Source organism: Fulmarus glacialis, unplaced genomic scaffold, assembly GCF_000690835.1.
Source record: "Fulmarus glacialis isolate BGI_N327 unplaced genomic scaffold, ASM69083v1 scaffold1004, whole genome shotgun sequence".
Taxonomy (NCBI): Eukaryota; Metazoa; Chordata; class Aves; order Procellariiformes; family Procellariidae; genus Fulmarus; species Fulmarus glacialis.
This window is the reverse complement of record NW_009207199.1, coordinates 55659-70401: the sequence shown is the minus strand read 5'-3', so window position 1 is coordinate 70401 and position 14743 is coordinate 55659. Positions and strand designations below refer to the sequence as shown.

At 44.5% G+C, this 14743-nt stretch overlaps 1 protein-coding gene across 1 annotated transcript in view; it reads left to right on the top strand.

Moving 5' to 3' along the window:
- Positions 1 to 629: 629 nt before the first annotated feature.
- CACNA1I (calcium channel, voltage-dependent, T type, alpha 1I subunit) overlaps positions 630 to 14743 on the top strand; it is a gene marked incomplete at its 3' end in the record, with an annotated part of 69337 nt that continues 55223 nt past the window's right edge. Inside the window, exons 1-2 of the mRNA XM_009575984.1 lie at positions 630 to 740; positions 1733 to 1866. Coding sequence (XP_009574279.1) covers positions 648 to 740; positions 1733 to 1866 — 227 coding nt within the window. The remainder of the gene's footprint in view (positions 741 to 1732; positions 1867 to 14743) is intronic.

The window sequence follows — 14743 nt, the reverse complement described above, 5'->3', positions numbered from 1 at the left end:
ACGCAATTTCCCCCCATGGTTACTGAATAACTTAATTAGGCACATAGTGGAGTTTTATCCAGCATGGGTCACTGCTGGAAGCAGAATAACAGATTAGATGGACCATTGACCTGTTCCAATATGGCAACTCTTTACCTCCAAGTTCCTCTCAGAAGGGAAGAGGGAGACTTCTAGCCTTGTGATGTACCCCCTTCCCAGAAGGGCAGTAATCACTAGGCTCACATAGAGATCCAGCTGTCCATTTTGATTTAGATCCCTAGATCACAGAGAATCTCTGGTACATTTGAGAATAGGCCACCACGGAAAGTCTCTTCCATGTATTTGGAAGATTCAGTAAACCAATGAGGGAAGGCACTCAGCAAACCAACAGGAGAGGAGTGAGCATGTATTTAACTATGGCAATGGTTTGACTTGCATAAATACCTTCGGCCTTTGTGCTACCTTTACCTTCCCCTTTTGAAAAGAGTGGAGTAGTGAGGAACTGAGGAGGAAAAACCTAAGAATGCAATAAATCAGCCTGCCAGCAGTTGTTATTTCCCTTAATCTTCCTATTTTGTCACCCCAAGCCTAGAGCAAGCTTATCTCAGCCATGATGCTTTTACAGAAGTTTTCCTTGACTCTTTTCCACCTGGTTTGAGTGTGTCAGCATGATGGTGATTTTGTTAAACTGCGTTACCCTGGGGATGTACCAGCCGTGTGAGGATATGGACTGCCTTTCTGACAGGTGTAAAATCTTGCAGGTAAGCAGACTTCCTTCTTGTTGTGATGGTGCCTCAGTCCAAGTCACAAATTTTCACGCATGCTTTCCTTCAGCATGTGGGCAACACCTTCCCAGACAGCTTGGCAAGAATGTCCCTGGCAGTAAGCTATTCTGTTGTAAAATGGCAAGAGCTTGCTTTGAGGAGCGGAATGGGGCAAGAGAGATAATGAATGAAGTCTACTGTGACCATGCAATACGGAACAGTTGCTAACCTTCCTGATCCTGTGCACAAGCAGGGGTTTCCTGATATAGACAGCTACAAGACACATAGCTCAGAGGTAAGCCAGGGGGAAATAACTAAGGTTACAGCATCTAGGCAGGAGAGAATAGCAGCCCCGAACGTGTTTGCTACTCTGTTGAGGAGCAAGGGTACTACTGAGTCCACAGGTAATGTGGCATTCAGGATGCCCAAAGGGAGAAAAACAAAAGGTATGCCAAGAAGGGTCATGGGTACATCCAGCCTATGAATGCACTACTTGTGCTTGCTGCTTCCCCAAAGAGAAGGTGCCAGCAAAGGTTGCTGAGGCTGCGACATTCAGATATCTGAAGCCTCCACCTGTGTTTTGTACGTGCTGTGCAAGCTGTGCGTGAAGTTGCACTATGTCCTCAGCTGAGCCATTTGCAGCGGAGTCATGAGGAATCCCTCCTGGGAGACCTTGGAAAGATGGTGTTTCCCTGGCCAGGTTTGGACCTGCTGGTGCTGAGCCAACACCTCCTTTCAAGTCCATGTAAGGAGTCTCTGAGTCTGCATCAATTACTTCACCCCTGGAGAAAAAAACCCTATAAAAGCCCCTTGCTTACTTGAGCAGCAGGAAGAGCTGTAATGTCAGGGCTGCATGGAAGAACCTTTTCCAGCCCTGCCTCTAACTCATTTTCAGAAGTACTGAGATTTTTATTTATCTCACATTCTGCATTTTAAAGTCCAAGGCTGAGGATGCTTATCAAGCGTGCTCTTGGGTTTCTGTTTGGCAGGTATTTGATGATTTCATCTTCATCTTCTTTGCCATGGAAATGGTCTTAAAGATGGTGGCCCTGGGGATCTTTGGCAAGAAGTGTTACCTTGGAGATACCTGGAACCGCCTGGATTTCTTCATTGTTATGGCTGGGTAGGTCGACAGTTTCTGGGTTTATTTGTTCCGTGTTTGCTAGAGTCTTGCTTGGAACAGAAATGGTGTAACTGTGGGGAAAGTTTCCACTCTGGTGCTACTCCAGTACATCTGCCGAACTGGAATCAGATATGCTGGGGTTAGCAGCCTATGGAAGAAACAGTAGACAAGGTAGCTTAGCTTCCCAGCTGATGTGCAGCCATCTATCTCTCACAACTTCAGTAGAGGGTGTTAATTTGTACTAGCTGAAGAGCTAGCCCAGAAACTTTTTGTTTTTAAAATGTCTGAGTGGAAGAGGTGTAACCTTTACCAGAACCAAGCTAGCTTCTCTGTTTCCAGTAGCAGTGTTTCAAAGGTAGGAATGTCATTTTTGTTACTCTGGGCTTTTTGTCTTTGTATTGCACTGGCCTTACCCATGGTACTATTGGGATGAGTTGACATTTGAGTGTTTTTTACAACAAAGTTGCTATGGTGAAGCTCTGATTTCCTCTCTGCATGTATGAAGTGGAAAGCCTACCAGGATTTGCCTATTGAATCACAGCAAAATGTTCATCTCTGATACTAGTGGGCATGTGCTTTTTTGGAATTTGTCCATTTTCAATTAGATTGCCTTGGTATAGTAAAAAAAAAAAAAGAAGGTCAGAAATAAATATATAATATTGCTGTTCTCACAGCAAACAAGTGAACATCTTTTCAAAGAGAAACCCCCACTTTCCTCTTCCTCCCAACAAGAAATTACCCGACATTTGCTGTCGCCTGGAAGTGCATATACTACTGACTGAGCCAGCAGTGAGTTCGAGCTCACTTTGCAGAGTTTTCCCCTGCGGTGTGGAGCAGCACTGTCTTTATATTTGCTTTTGACACAGTTCTACTACAGCAAGACTTGAAAGTCATTCCCTCTGGAGGGGCGTATAATTGTTTGCTTCTGGGGGGAGCAGGGATTTTCAAACTCAGTTGAGTTGTAAAAGTTTGAAGGCTGATTCTCGGCCAACTTGTGCATGAAAGGAGGACAGGCAGATGAAAGCTGTAGCTTTTTCTGAATTAGAGCAACATGTGTGAGATGGGAAGACCTTTCTTGTGGCTGAGCCTGCTGTGGTTAGCATCTGATTTAAAATAGCCTGACGTGGGGACTGCAAGTTCATCAGAAAAGGCTAAGTTAAAGCACCTGACACATGGTGGTGAGGAAAGACAGATCATTGTATGTTCTAGCCTGAGCTCCTGGTGGCAAAATTGCTGGTGACTGGATGCAGGGAAAGCGAGACCCTAGCACAGCAGCCTTTGAGATGGAAAGGGAAGAACTGGTGTGTTTGAAAGGGGGACCTTGGAGCCCACAGTGCTCCTCCATGTGGGTGATGTGCTGCGGTATGCTGGGAGGAAAGCTCTGCTCCAGGTGGGCACAGGATCGCTGGCGTATGGGGTAAAAGGCTTGGGAACTGGGGGTCTCGCTCTGCCTGGTGTCCCTGCAAGCATGGTATGTGAGTGGTGCTATCTGGAGAGATGAAGAAATCAGTGGGGCAATGCTAAATGAAAGAGGGTGAGCACAAGTGCTTACTCCATGCAGGAAACAAGTGAAATCCATGCTACCTAGATGAGAAGGGAGTAAACCCCATTTACATGTTTCCCTCTGTTGCCATTGCTGGCAGAAATTTGAGGATAGAGAGAGTCTTTTGTGCATCTGGTAACAGTAGTAGGGAAAAAGATCATATCTGAACTCCTTTCAATGCCAAGAAGACTTAGAATCAACTCCTCAGATATGAAATAATCAGTGTGGAGGATTTTTCATTTCAGGTCCAAGTCCAAAACGGAAAGAAGTTTGTTTCCTGATTTCTATACAATTGTCCTCATGAGGTGTCAGGCTGAAATGATAGTAATCTCATTAGAATATGTGATCTCAAAAGACTTCTGCTAAAGAAAGATTTTTCCATTTAGTTATAGAGATCTAATGACTATATAATGTATTTCGAGTTATAAAAGCTTGTGGTTATTAATTCATTATTCGTTGAAATTCATTAAAATTGTCTGCACTGTTTAAATCAAATCCAAGGCTCAAACTTGCCCTTACATACAGACTGTAGACTTTTATATAACCTCAGATTTAAGCCACAAACGTTATCCTGATTGGTCCCACACCTGGATCATGGCTTCAGCTTACTCTGGGTCCAGATGCTGCCTTAGCCTTCTGACTAAGAGAAGACATCCTGCATTAGGTCTTGCATGTTTTTCTCCATGCTGGTGATTTAGATCCTGATCAGAGGCTAATCAGTTTTCTCTAAGGGCCTTCTCCTTTTCGTGGTCTTGGACTCTCATTGCCTGCAAGGGAGGTCATAAATTTGGCTCTCAAGAAAACGTCCATGATGTTAGGAAGTAATGCACTGCCTAGAAGATGTGCAGCTTCTCTCAATTTCAAGAATAAGGACTGTGCTTCCCAGCCCCTTCTCTTCCCTTTTCCCTTTCCAAATAAACAGCAACAAGGCAGCAAAGGTTGGAAGAGCAAACTGTAGCATGGAAAAGCAAAGTGCAGGCAAGGGACTGTTCTGTCAGGCGTTCCTGGGCAGCTGAGATACCTCCATCTGGCTAGCTGCATGACAGCATGTTTTATCAAAGACATAACAATTATTTGCTGCTATTGCCCCGAACGGTGTTTTGGTTACATAAACCATGTATTCAGGCATTCATTTGTAGTTTTCTCCTCACTTCCTTGGAAAGCCAGAAGCTATAGTTTTAGTTAGCTGAATTCCCTTGTGTGCCCCTGCCCTGCTTGCCCCTGCTCCCCACACAACCCAGCAGCTCAAGGAGGAAGACTCCATTGTCACTAAAAATGTTCAGTTTCCATGGCAATAGTAGCTGACATCACCAGAAGTTTCTCCCCTCTCGCACAATCCCTCCCCCAACCACCTTCAACACGTTTTTTTCAGAAAGGATTAGAAAAAAAACCCCAAACAACAGTCCTAAGTCAACGCTCTCCTTCATTGTTCCCCTCGGAGCTCCTAAAACCAAGCGAGGTAATTTGGGCTGAAGAATGCTGATGCCCTTGTGCGCACAAGCAACCAGGGCTGCAAATTCAGCTTGCCGATGCTCCAGTTCCCAACTGCTCACTGACAACAGGAGGTTGCAGGTTCCCCGACGTTTCAGGCAGACTGTGCTTGTCACCAGCTGTCCTGGTGGGAGTCCCTCTTCCCCTGTGTTTGTGATTAGGTCTTGTCAGTCGCCATTTGTTTCCCACAGTGATGGGTGCATTTGGACAGCTTGATCTGAGGCAAGTCCAAAGGGCAACTTCCTAAAGTTGAGAGCCCACTAAGTTTTGAAAGTACAAATAATGAGAACGCTAATCATGTTGGAAATGCAGGGCAGCGTCTCTACACGCATGAATTTAGGACAAAAGCCACTTATTTCTGGGCTCGCGCTTATCAGCTTTTCAAGTCAGGCAGTCCTCTAGCAAAAAAAGCGTGAGCAATTTCTCCTGCTCGCTCTACTCTGTGAAGCAGTTGTGTTCACGTGCGGTTAGAGATGATGCCACTGTCCCTCTGGGAAGGAAGATGTCCCTTCGCATGACTCTGTCCTGAGGGTTCCTGTGCAAGGAGTGAGTTCATGCAACCTGCCTGGCCTTGGTGGCGTTAATTCCACTGAAGGTGTGTTTGTTCTGCCTCTCTTGAGCCAAGTGCTGTAATTAGCGATCTGTGGTGGGAATTATGTCTGTCTCTGCCCTCTTCTGTGGCATCCCCATGACATGTTCTGGTATGCAATTTACTTGTGTAAATAGGTAGGTAGGTTAAAGGGGAGAGGGTTTTACTATGTGGCCAGGGGATGATTGTGATGACAAGTGTGTGCCCAGAATATGTCCAAAACCTTTCCTTAATTACTTACTGCTTGGAGTCCAATGGCTGAGGAGGGGCTGGTGTATTTTTCAGAGAATGCCCCGTCTTTGCCTCTGTCCATTATCACACTGGAGCTTGCCACGTGTATCTTATAAGCTGTGGTCAAATCCCATCCTAACCTTGTCTTTGATGAGAGGAATGGCATGACTTTGTATATTTTGGCATTTTAGGATGCACTTGCAGTGTTTTTTAACAGCTTTTAAAAGTGGTGGACATCAGAACAAGACACAGTACTATGCATAGCCACTTCAGTGCCTTCAGTGGTAAAAGAGTCTCTCTATTCCAGACTGAAATTTCCCTGTTCCTACAGCCAAGGATTGCAGTAGCCCATCTAATCAATCACTGCATCTCCCTATCAATTCATTCAGCTGCTTTCTCCATTTGCTCCAGCTTTGGTTGGTTGGGGTTTTTTCCCTCTCAGTCTCCCCTTCTGAAGAGAGAAAATCCCTTCCTATTAGTAGGAACAGCAAACTTTGTTCCCAGATGTATGCTGTTACATTTGTTCATACTGGAATACGTATTATTTGCATTTCCAAAGCAGTTCATACTGTTCTGTATCGCTGACTTGTCCTTTTAATTTCTTTTTCTGTTCTTCCAAAAATATGCTTCAACTGCAAAATCCATCAGTGATTTTTTTTTTTTAATTTTCTGCCAGGTTGTGGTAAATAACTAAAGAACAGAGCGGCAAGAATTGTGCATTACAGAAGTACATCTGCTCATGGATGAGTCCCCATTTACTGTTGCATATGAGGTTTATTACTTAGCCAGTTTTTCTCTGGCTAATGTATGTCATGATGATTTCATATCATTCCAGCCATATCAACATAATTACTTGTGTGAACCAGACTTTTAATCTCATAAGAAATTATAGCACATTAGTTTGATGTCTATTTTTCCTTAAACCTGTGTTGATTATGGTTAATTTTATTATCCACCTTTAATCTGTAATCTATCAAAGCCGCATATTGGTGATTTCATTACTGTACTATGATCAGCAGCAGTCCAGTCAGCCTACTGAGATCACCGTGTTTCTAAAGAACTGGCACAATATCAGAATTTCTCTGACCCTTGGATGCTTTCCCGGGTTTCTGAGACTAATCAAAAATCAACAGTACTGGTCCAGATCTTTTCTGGCCATCTCTTTTAAAACTCTTGGATATAAATTGTCCAGGCCTGCTTATTTTAGAATATCCCTATTTTGATAGGCACAGCCTAAAATACTTGATCACAGCTGGAGCTGAAACTAGCTCATTATCATCTATGGTACACATATATCATCTGACCTTCCCCATAGAACTTTTTTTTTAATTGAAGTTTTCTGCTTTTTACACAGTTCGTGACAATTCTGTTTTCTTGTTCCAGTGATTAACTTGTACCATTTTATGTGCTCATTCAATTCTCTTACAAATTTTCTACAATTTTTATCTCCTAATTTATATTCATTGGTATCAAGTTCCCCTCTCTTGCTATTACATTGCTGCTTTTGCTTTCACTTATGTTGTACTATCTGTTTAGTCCGTTTGGCTTTCTTGTCTCTATTGAAGCTTCTTGGATACCTGATAAATATTTCTAAACATCACTTGACTGTCATCCACAGTTCATGAATTAAAGTCTTTATCCTGACCAGTTTGATGCATGGCTGTTTCTGTGTGTTTTCAACTTCATGAATATGGCCTCTCCAATCCACAAGTATATCTAGTACTGTTGATGACCTTACTTGATTTGTACATAACACATGTAATCAAGTAGTCTTAGCTTTAAGTTCTATGATAATAAAAAAAGAAAAAGCACTTAATAGACAGTCTTTGTATCTTCCATCCTTAAATGCAATTTTCTTTGGGTTGTGAGGCACATCACTGTAAATGCTGGGAAATTGGAAGGAGATTTATGTGTCCCCAACACATGTTGCCCAAATTCAACTCTTGCAGATGGATAAGGGGAGGGTTTTTCTCCTATGAGTTACAGACCAATACCAAGAGAGCTAGATAGCCTGTTTTCTAGTATGAGATCACATACCTGATCACATTCATAGGATCATAGGATAATTTGTGTTGGAAAGGACCTTGTGAGGTCTCCAGTCCAATCTTCTTCTTCAAAGGAGGGTCAACAACAAACTCAAGTTAGGTTGCTCAGAGTTGTCTAGTCAAGTCTTGAAAACCACCACAGATGGAGACTGCACCACTTCTCTGGGCCCCAGCCCCACTGCTGGTTTATCTCTGTAACAAGGCTGAACCTCCCTTCCCTGCTTAGATTTATGTCTATTGTGTCTTGTTCTCCTGCCATGCACCACTGTGAAGAGCCTGGCTTCATCCCCTTACTGACCTCCTTGTAGGTACCAAGGAGCTGCTGTTAGGTCCCTCCAAAATAATTTCCTCGCCAGGTTGAACAAGCCCCCATCCCTCAGCCTCTCCTCACAGGGCAAGTGCTCCAGCCCCCAAGCTTGGTGACCCTCCACTGAACTTGCTCCAGTTTATCAACATTTTTCTTGTATTGCGGGGCCCAAAACTGAATGTGCTATTCTAGATGTGGTCTACCAAGTGCAAAGTAAAGGGCTTAATCCCTTCTCTCATCCACTGGCTGCACTCCTGTTGGTGCAGCTTGGTGTGCCATCAGCCTTCCTCACATGGACCATGTGTTGCCTGCTGTCTCCCAGGACCCGCAGGTCCTTTTCAGCAAAGCCCCTACCCATCAGTCCTTAGGCAGCAGGTCGATCCAGCACAGGTGCAGGACCTTGCATTTGTTTGTTGAATTTCATGAAGCTCCTGTCAGCCCATTTCTCTAGCTCCTGTTGGTGCAGCTTGGTGTGCCATCAGCCTTCCTCACATGGACCATGTGTTGCCTGCTGTCTCCCAGGACCCGCAGGTCCTTTTCAGCAAAGCCCCTACCCATCAGTCCTTAGGCAGCAGGTCGATCCAGCACAGGTGCAGGACCTTGCATTTGTTTGTTGAATTTCATGAGGCTCCTGTCAGCCCATTTCTCTAGCCGGGAGGAATTCTGTACTTTATATGGCAGAAAATTAATCCGTAAGTATTCATTTCCAAATTGTCACTGATTCCGTACTAGAAAATTTTTAACAGTGTGCTACTCCCCTCCCTTTCTGTCCACTTCAGCCTCCCTAGCTAGGTTAAAATCATTTAATATTCCTTTCATGCAGATCTTCCCACCAAGGTTTGTTAATGCCATTTAGGCTGTTTGTGCTTATAAAATGAGCAATTCCTATTCTCTTTATTACTCAGGCCCCTGGCACTGGTGTATAGACGATACCGTTTTTCTCCTCTTTACATCTTTTAGTGCCTTGATTAGTTTTGTTCTTGATAGGGAGGCTCTGTAAGAATTAACTTTTTTCCTAATTTTATCACTTTCCCCTTTGGTCTTTCATTTAACAATCTCCTGACTGGTCGGTCTCTCTGTTCCCTAAAAACGAATTCTTCCTCTAAGGAAATACTGGTTAATATTTCTGCTTCTCCAGGGGTAGCCCAGCGCTCTGCAAGTCTCCTGCCCTATGTGGCTGGCCAAGCCACCAATTCATTACCACATTCCTCCATCATCTCCTTTGCCTGTTGGCCAGGATGGGCCAACAAGGAGCTCAGCTGAATATTTCTTGTCCATCTTCTTCAGAAATTATCTATAACCTGTGGCATATCATGATAAGAAAAACAATTAATTTCAAAATGCATCATCATGGGTAAATATTGTCCTGGAAGTTTGAAAACCTTCCTAAGTTTGCTTTTTTTATCTTGTTTCACTTACAGTATGGCAGCACAGCTGTCCCAATATCTTCTTTTCTTTTCCAAAGCATCCTTTCCTTTCTGAGTAGTCATGCAGCCTTTGGGAGAGGGTTTTCTGGCATCTTTGTACAGCTGGAAATCCCTTCCTAGGCATGTCTGATAGCCCCTTAGATTGAGCAGAACATTTCTTCTTGCTCCCTGTGCCTTTTGGCTAGCTGCTTCTTCAGGAGTGCTTTATGCAGCTTCCACACTGGGAGCCTGGAAAGTATTGCTCTCTATTAACTAGGATGATGATGATGATGATTATTATTATTATTTGTACCTTTTCTCTCTGATAGTTATCTACTGTCCTTGACTTCCGCTTCCCTTAATTCCTTAGATTTTGCGTCCTTTCTTCCATAAACCTGTAGTGATGCTGCTTCCCGAATCCATCCGTCCAAGCTCTTTTCAACCCTGTGCAGCATCAGTGCCGCGTACCTCTGAACACCGACTGTCTCCTTATGGGGAAGACACTGGGTTACACTTACGGCCCCAAGTTCATCCCTCTGCATTTCAGCCCAGGAAAGGGGGCTGGCAGCTCTCTGAAGGATGAGAGGTACCAGCCCCCCAGCCTCAAATGCCAACCTGTTCCCAGGAAACAAAATTGGCACCGCGCGGTGCCCTTCCATGCTGGGAACATGCTGCTTAGCCTAAAACACACCGGTTGGCCTTAATCTCGCAAGACAGGGAAGTGTGTTGCCAATCTTCTGCTTTCTCTTTGCTTTTAATTAACCATGGTCCTTCAGGGACCTGTGCAGAATTTGCATAGTTATGACTTTAAAATCTCAGACCATTAAATACTTATTAGCAGCAGTGTAAACAGCAGAATGCTCAGAAAATCCTAGTTAGCTAATCTTCGATGCCAAATGAAAGTTTCTATGAAAGTATGGCAAGTTAAAGAAAACAGTAACAAATACAGCAATTAGGTGTTTCAAGCAGTGATCAGATAAAGATGGAAACCAGCAAGCAGCAGGCTAAACAGCATCTTAACCAAAGGCAGAAATATCAGAAGCGCAGCCCTCCCTCCCAACACGCACTCACTTTTTCCTCCTTAATGATACTAATTATTTCATTTGCTTTCTCCTAGTAAAACTATCCATAGATGTGCAACATATTGAAATGAAAGCAGTCATCAAAACGAAATGAATCACACCAGAGAAGAATCAAAACAAGGAGGCAGTGGTACCCTGCGTGTGTTATGTGTAGTTCTCAATTATTGCCTCTGATTTTTTGCCTCCCTAAAAGCTAATTCCCTACCACATGAATCTTTAGCTTTATTTTAAAAAAAAAAAAAAAAAAAAGGCAACACCAGCAGGCTCGCAGGACCAAAATGCGTACACCCTTTTTTTTCTTTTTTCCCCCCTAAGCAATGAAATACAGAGCTCAGATCCTGTGTTCAGACTCCTGGTTTTCAAGAGTGAGGCCCCGTCGCTCGTCTTCAGTCATCTGAGCTTGGCGAGTCCCTCTGGCTTTCTTATCACAGTGTGAAAACCTGCTTATGTCTTTTCATATCATGTCTCCGAAACTATTAAGAAACACTGATGTTTTCTCTTAGTACACAGTTTGGAGAGAAATCTGAGTGTTCAGGGGTGTGAAATAATCACATTCCAGGCAGCAAGGGACCAGTCTCACAGGCTCTGGAAGCTTTCAGCAGCTTTTGCTTGCAGAGCAATTAAAAAAAAAAAAAAAAGGGTAAAAAAAAAAAAAGTTCTGTACTGGAGGGGGGGCACAGTTGCAAGTTATTTTTTTAAGAATACTAAGCATCGTAGTTCCGGAGCTGACTGTGTAATTAGTAATTGATCTATCACTCTCTGAAGAAATGTCTTACTTTTTACTAACAGAATTATAGCCTCTTTAATTTTTTTTAATTTTTTTTTTAACATAAAGGGGGAAAAAAGGATGTAATTTTTGCAGTACTTGTTTTACTAGCAAGGGATTTTTTTTTTCGTTACTTCTATCTTCCAGTTTTTATGTCAGCAGAGAGTTGTCTTTTTGCAGCGTGATGAGCTCTAACTTTAAAAGAGATAAGCAGGACTACTTAGCTGAGTATGCTGTGGTTTGCAGAGCAATTTAGAGGCCTACTGTGTAATGTCTGGCCACATCCCATATGATGTTATTCCATCCTTTCTACAGTAGGTGTTGAAAGGAGTTTGGCTCATCTATTGAGGGTGCATTTTGAAGCCTGGCCCTGGAGGCATCAAACTGTGCAAAATGTGTGCAAATGCCTGCACGGCTTGCTCTTTGAGTGTATATCAAGCGAGCTGATAGCAGGTTCAGTGCTGGGGGCTGCCTGGCAACCCTATGCCTCCTACATCACGGAGCAACCTATGTCCATATAGCAAAAGATCAGGTCCAAATAACCCGTCAGTTGGGAGCCAGAGCATCCGTGAAGACAATGTTTTTAAGGAGGAGTCCATAGGTGACTGCAGCCCTGATGTGGCTGGGGGGGCTGCATGTGCTTAGCACACCCCATGCGAGCTGGTGCCCCGTACTGTCCGAAACCCCTGCCCGTTCCCAATGCGGCGGTAAAGGTTGTGCCTTCTTGCAGCTGTGAGCAAGTGAAGGAAATGGGGGCATGGGCCACAACGCAACTCTCTGAGCAGGAAAAAGGAGACACCTAAAAAGAGCCTTTAATTTCTGCCATAGCCCCCGGGACCTTTGGGGGCAAGTAAGGATGTGGCTCTAGCTGTAGAGCAAATGGTCTGGCATGGTGCAGAAATCTTAAAAAATAGGTCCTGGGAGCCCTGCAGTCCGAGGGCTGGCAGTGCATGTTTGCATGCACTGTGTGTTTTTTCTCTCCGCTGGTACGTGTGCATCCTGTAGCTGCAGACTCGGGGTGGAAGCAGTAGCCCTCCTCTCTTACCTAGCATCTGGACAGGCCTTGTCAAAATCTCCTGGCTCCGCTTCTGATGTCTCCAGATGGGTTTGCAAGAGATTGGATTCATCGCTTACCGGTGCCTGCCTGCTTACAGTATGTAAGCCTCCTTGTGTACAAGCTGGGGCACGTCCAGCCTTAGCAAAGGCTGACAGGAGGTGCCTTGAATGCCACACGTGCCCCACGCTCTAGCTGTTCAGCTGTGTGCTCTTCCTCCTGCCTCCTTGCTGTTGCTCCAACGCTGATGGTCCCCACTATCCAGGCAGTTGTGGGCACCAGTAAGTGGATTTTGCTGCCTGCCCTCCCTTTTTTGCGCACCAGAGATTCAGCTAATCGAGCCCCTGGGGAAGCCCAGCCAGCCCCATTCTCCACGTCCCCTGCCCACTGCTACACCTCTGGCCACAGAGGGCCAGGACTGGGTGGATCTAGCAATGCGCATGCTTTTTAATTTCCTTTCATCAGAACGGCTGATTAATATAAGAGGGGAGATGCGGGACCATTGGAGTACGTTGCCCAGTGAGAGGACCGGCTTTGCTCTTTCTTTGCGTTGCAGCCACAGCCTTTGAAGCCAGAGCAGAGGCAGTGAGACCTTCCTCTCATCCTGGTGTGTACTACAGAGGTGGGAGGATTTAGGAATAAATCAGTCTCCCACCACCACCCCACAAACTGCAGGTGGGAGATTTGAGCTGTGGGATGGCTCACACATGGCTCACGTATCAGGGGGACACCTTGGTAAATGGAGAGAAGTCAGCTCCAACTTTTGGTGCCGATATCTGAATTAAAAATTCAGACAGGGAAGACTGGCAGACTTATATTTTCCCTGTGACTCCTATGTTCTGGATCTTCGAAGTGGTAGAATTTTGTGGAATTTGATGGCCAAATCAAGGAGCCGAGGACAGAAAGGCATATTCTCGTACACAGAAGACATTGGTTAAATCACATCTAGTCATGATATAGGTACACGTTAGGCTTAGACCCCTGACATAGCTGAGAAGCTGAAGCAATTTGGAACAGAGAGCAACCAAACAATCTTCTGTCTTGGTCACCCCAGGTGCTCGTAGATGCAAGGACTAAATAAAAGTCCACAGGCAGGAAAAGCTTCACTTTGCACAGGGACACACTGCAAGCCTGAAATTACAGCTAGGAAGTCACAGCGACAAAGTTTCTGACTTCAGTGCCAAACCCAAATTCATTTGACAAAGAAATATGAATTGATTAGACTGCAGGTAATTAGATTTCAATTGAAAGCCCGTATCAGAGAAGGGGAATTAGGGAGCTTTTGAATTTGGCAAAAACATTGGCTTAGTGTCATAAGAAAAAGACTGCCTTGGTATTTTTCATGAATGCTTCCAGAATACATTTTAAATATTATTTCTTGGCTGCTAATTTTCAGCAAATAGAAGTTCAGGAGCTAAGATTAGGAAAGTTAATAAGTATTTAATAAAAGTAATAAGGATATGTAAATATGAAGAGGTAAATTGTAGTGTTTGAACTGTTTTAATCATGGATTTCATCGAACGTAATTGCGAGGAAGCTGCTAGCCAGGCATTGTATAAGTACATGATCTTTGGTTACACGTACAGCAAGATAAAGTCTGAATTTTCTGGACTCCTTACATGATTTTCGTATTCTTGCTATGTCTATTTTAGATAGTCTTAGTTTTTATTCCTCCATCCTGATGGTCAATCTGCTCTCCCATGCCTGGCACAGAGCCATGCTGGCTGTGCATTTCTGCTGTTGGGCAATGAGCATCGCTCTTCTGTCCCGAGTTTCATTGCTGCTGGAGAAATGGAGAGTGCCAAGACAGATCCAAGCTCACTCTCGAGCTCAAAGGTGCAGAGGAGCAAAAGAAGTGCCAAGCTGTAGCGGATCAAGCTATTCTGCTGTTGTTGAGACCTCATGAGCAGTGAAGGTTTGCGATGCTGGTGGTTTGCGTGCCCCCTTGTCCCTGTGTGCTCGCTGTCGGCTCCAGTGGCTTGGCATGGGGTGGAGGTACAGCAGACCAGGCGCTTTCTGGACAGCGTCAATGCGCTAACGAATTGCTCACTTGTTCCCCACGCTAGCTTGGTCTCGTCTCTGTTAAACTTAAGGTCTCTTGTGTGTTCAGCTGAGCAGATTTACCTGGGCATAGGCTAATGTTTATCAGCAAGGCAGAGACGCTGTCGGCTCCAGTGGCTTGGCATGGGGTGGAGGTACAGCAGACCAGGCGCTTTCTGGACAGCGTCAATGCGCTAACGAATTGCTCACTTGTTCCCCACGCTAGCTTGGTCTCGTCTCTGTTAAACTTAAGGTCTCTTGTGTGTTCAGCTGAGCAGATTTACCTGGGCATAGGCTAATGTTTATCAGCAAGGCAGAGACTA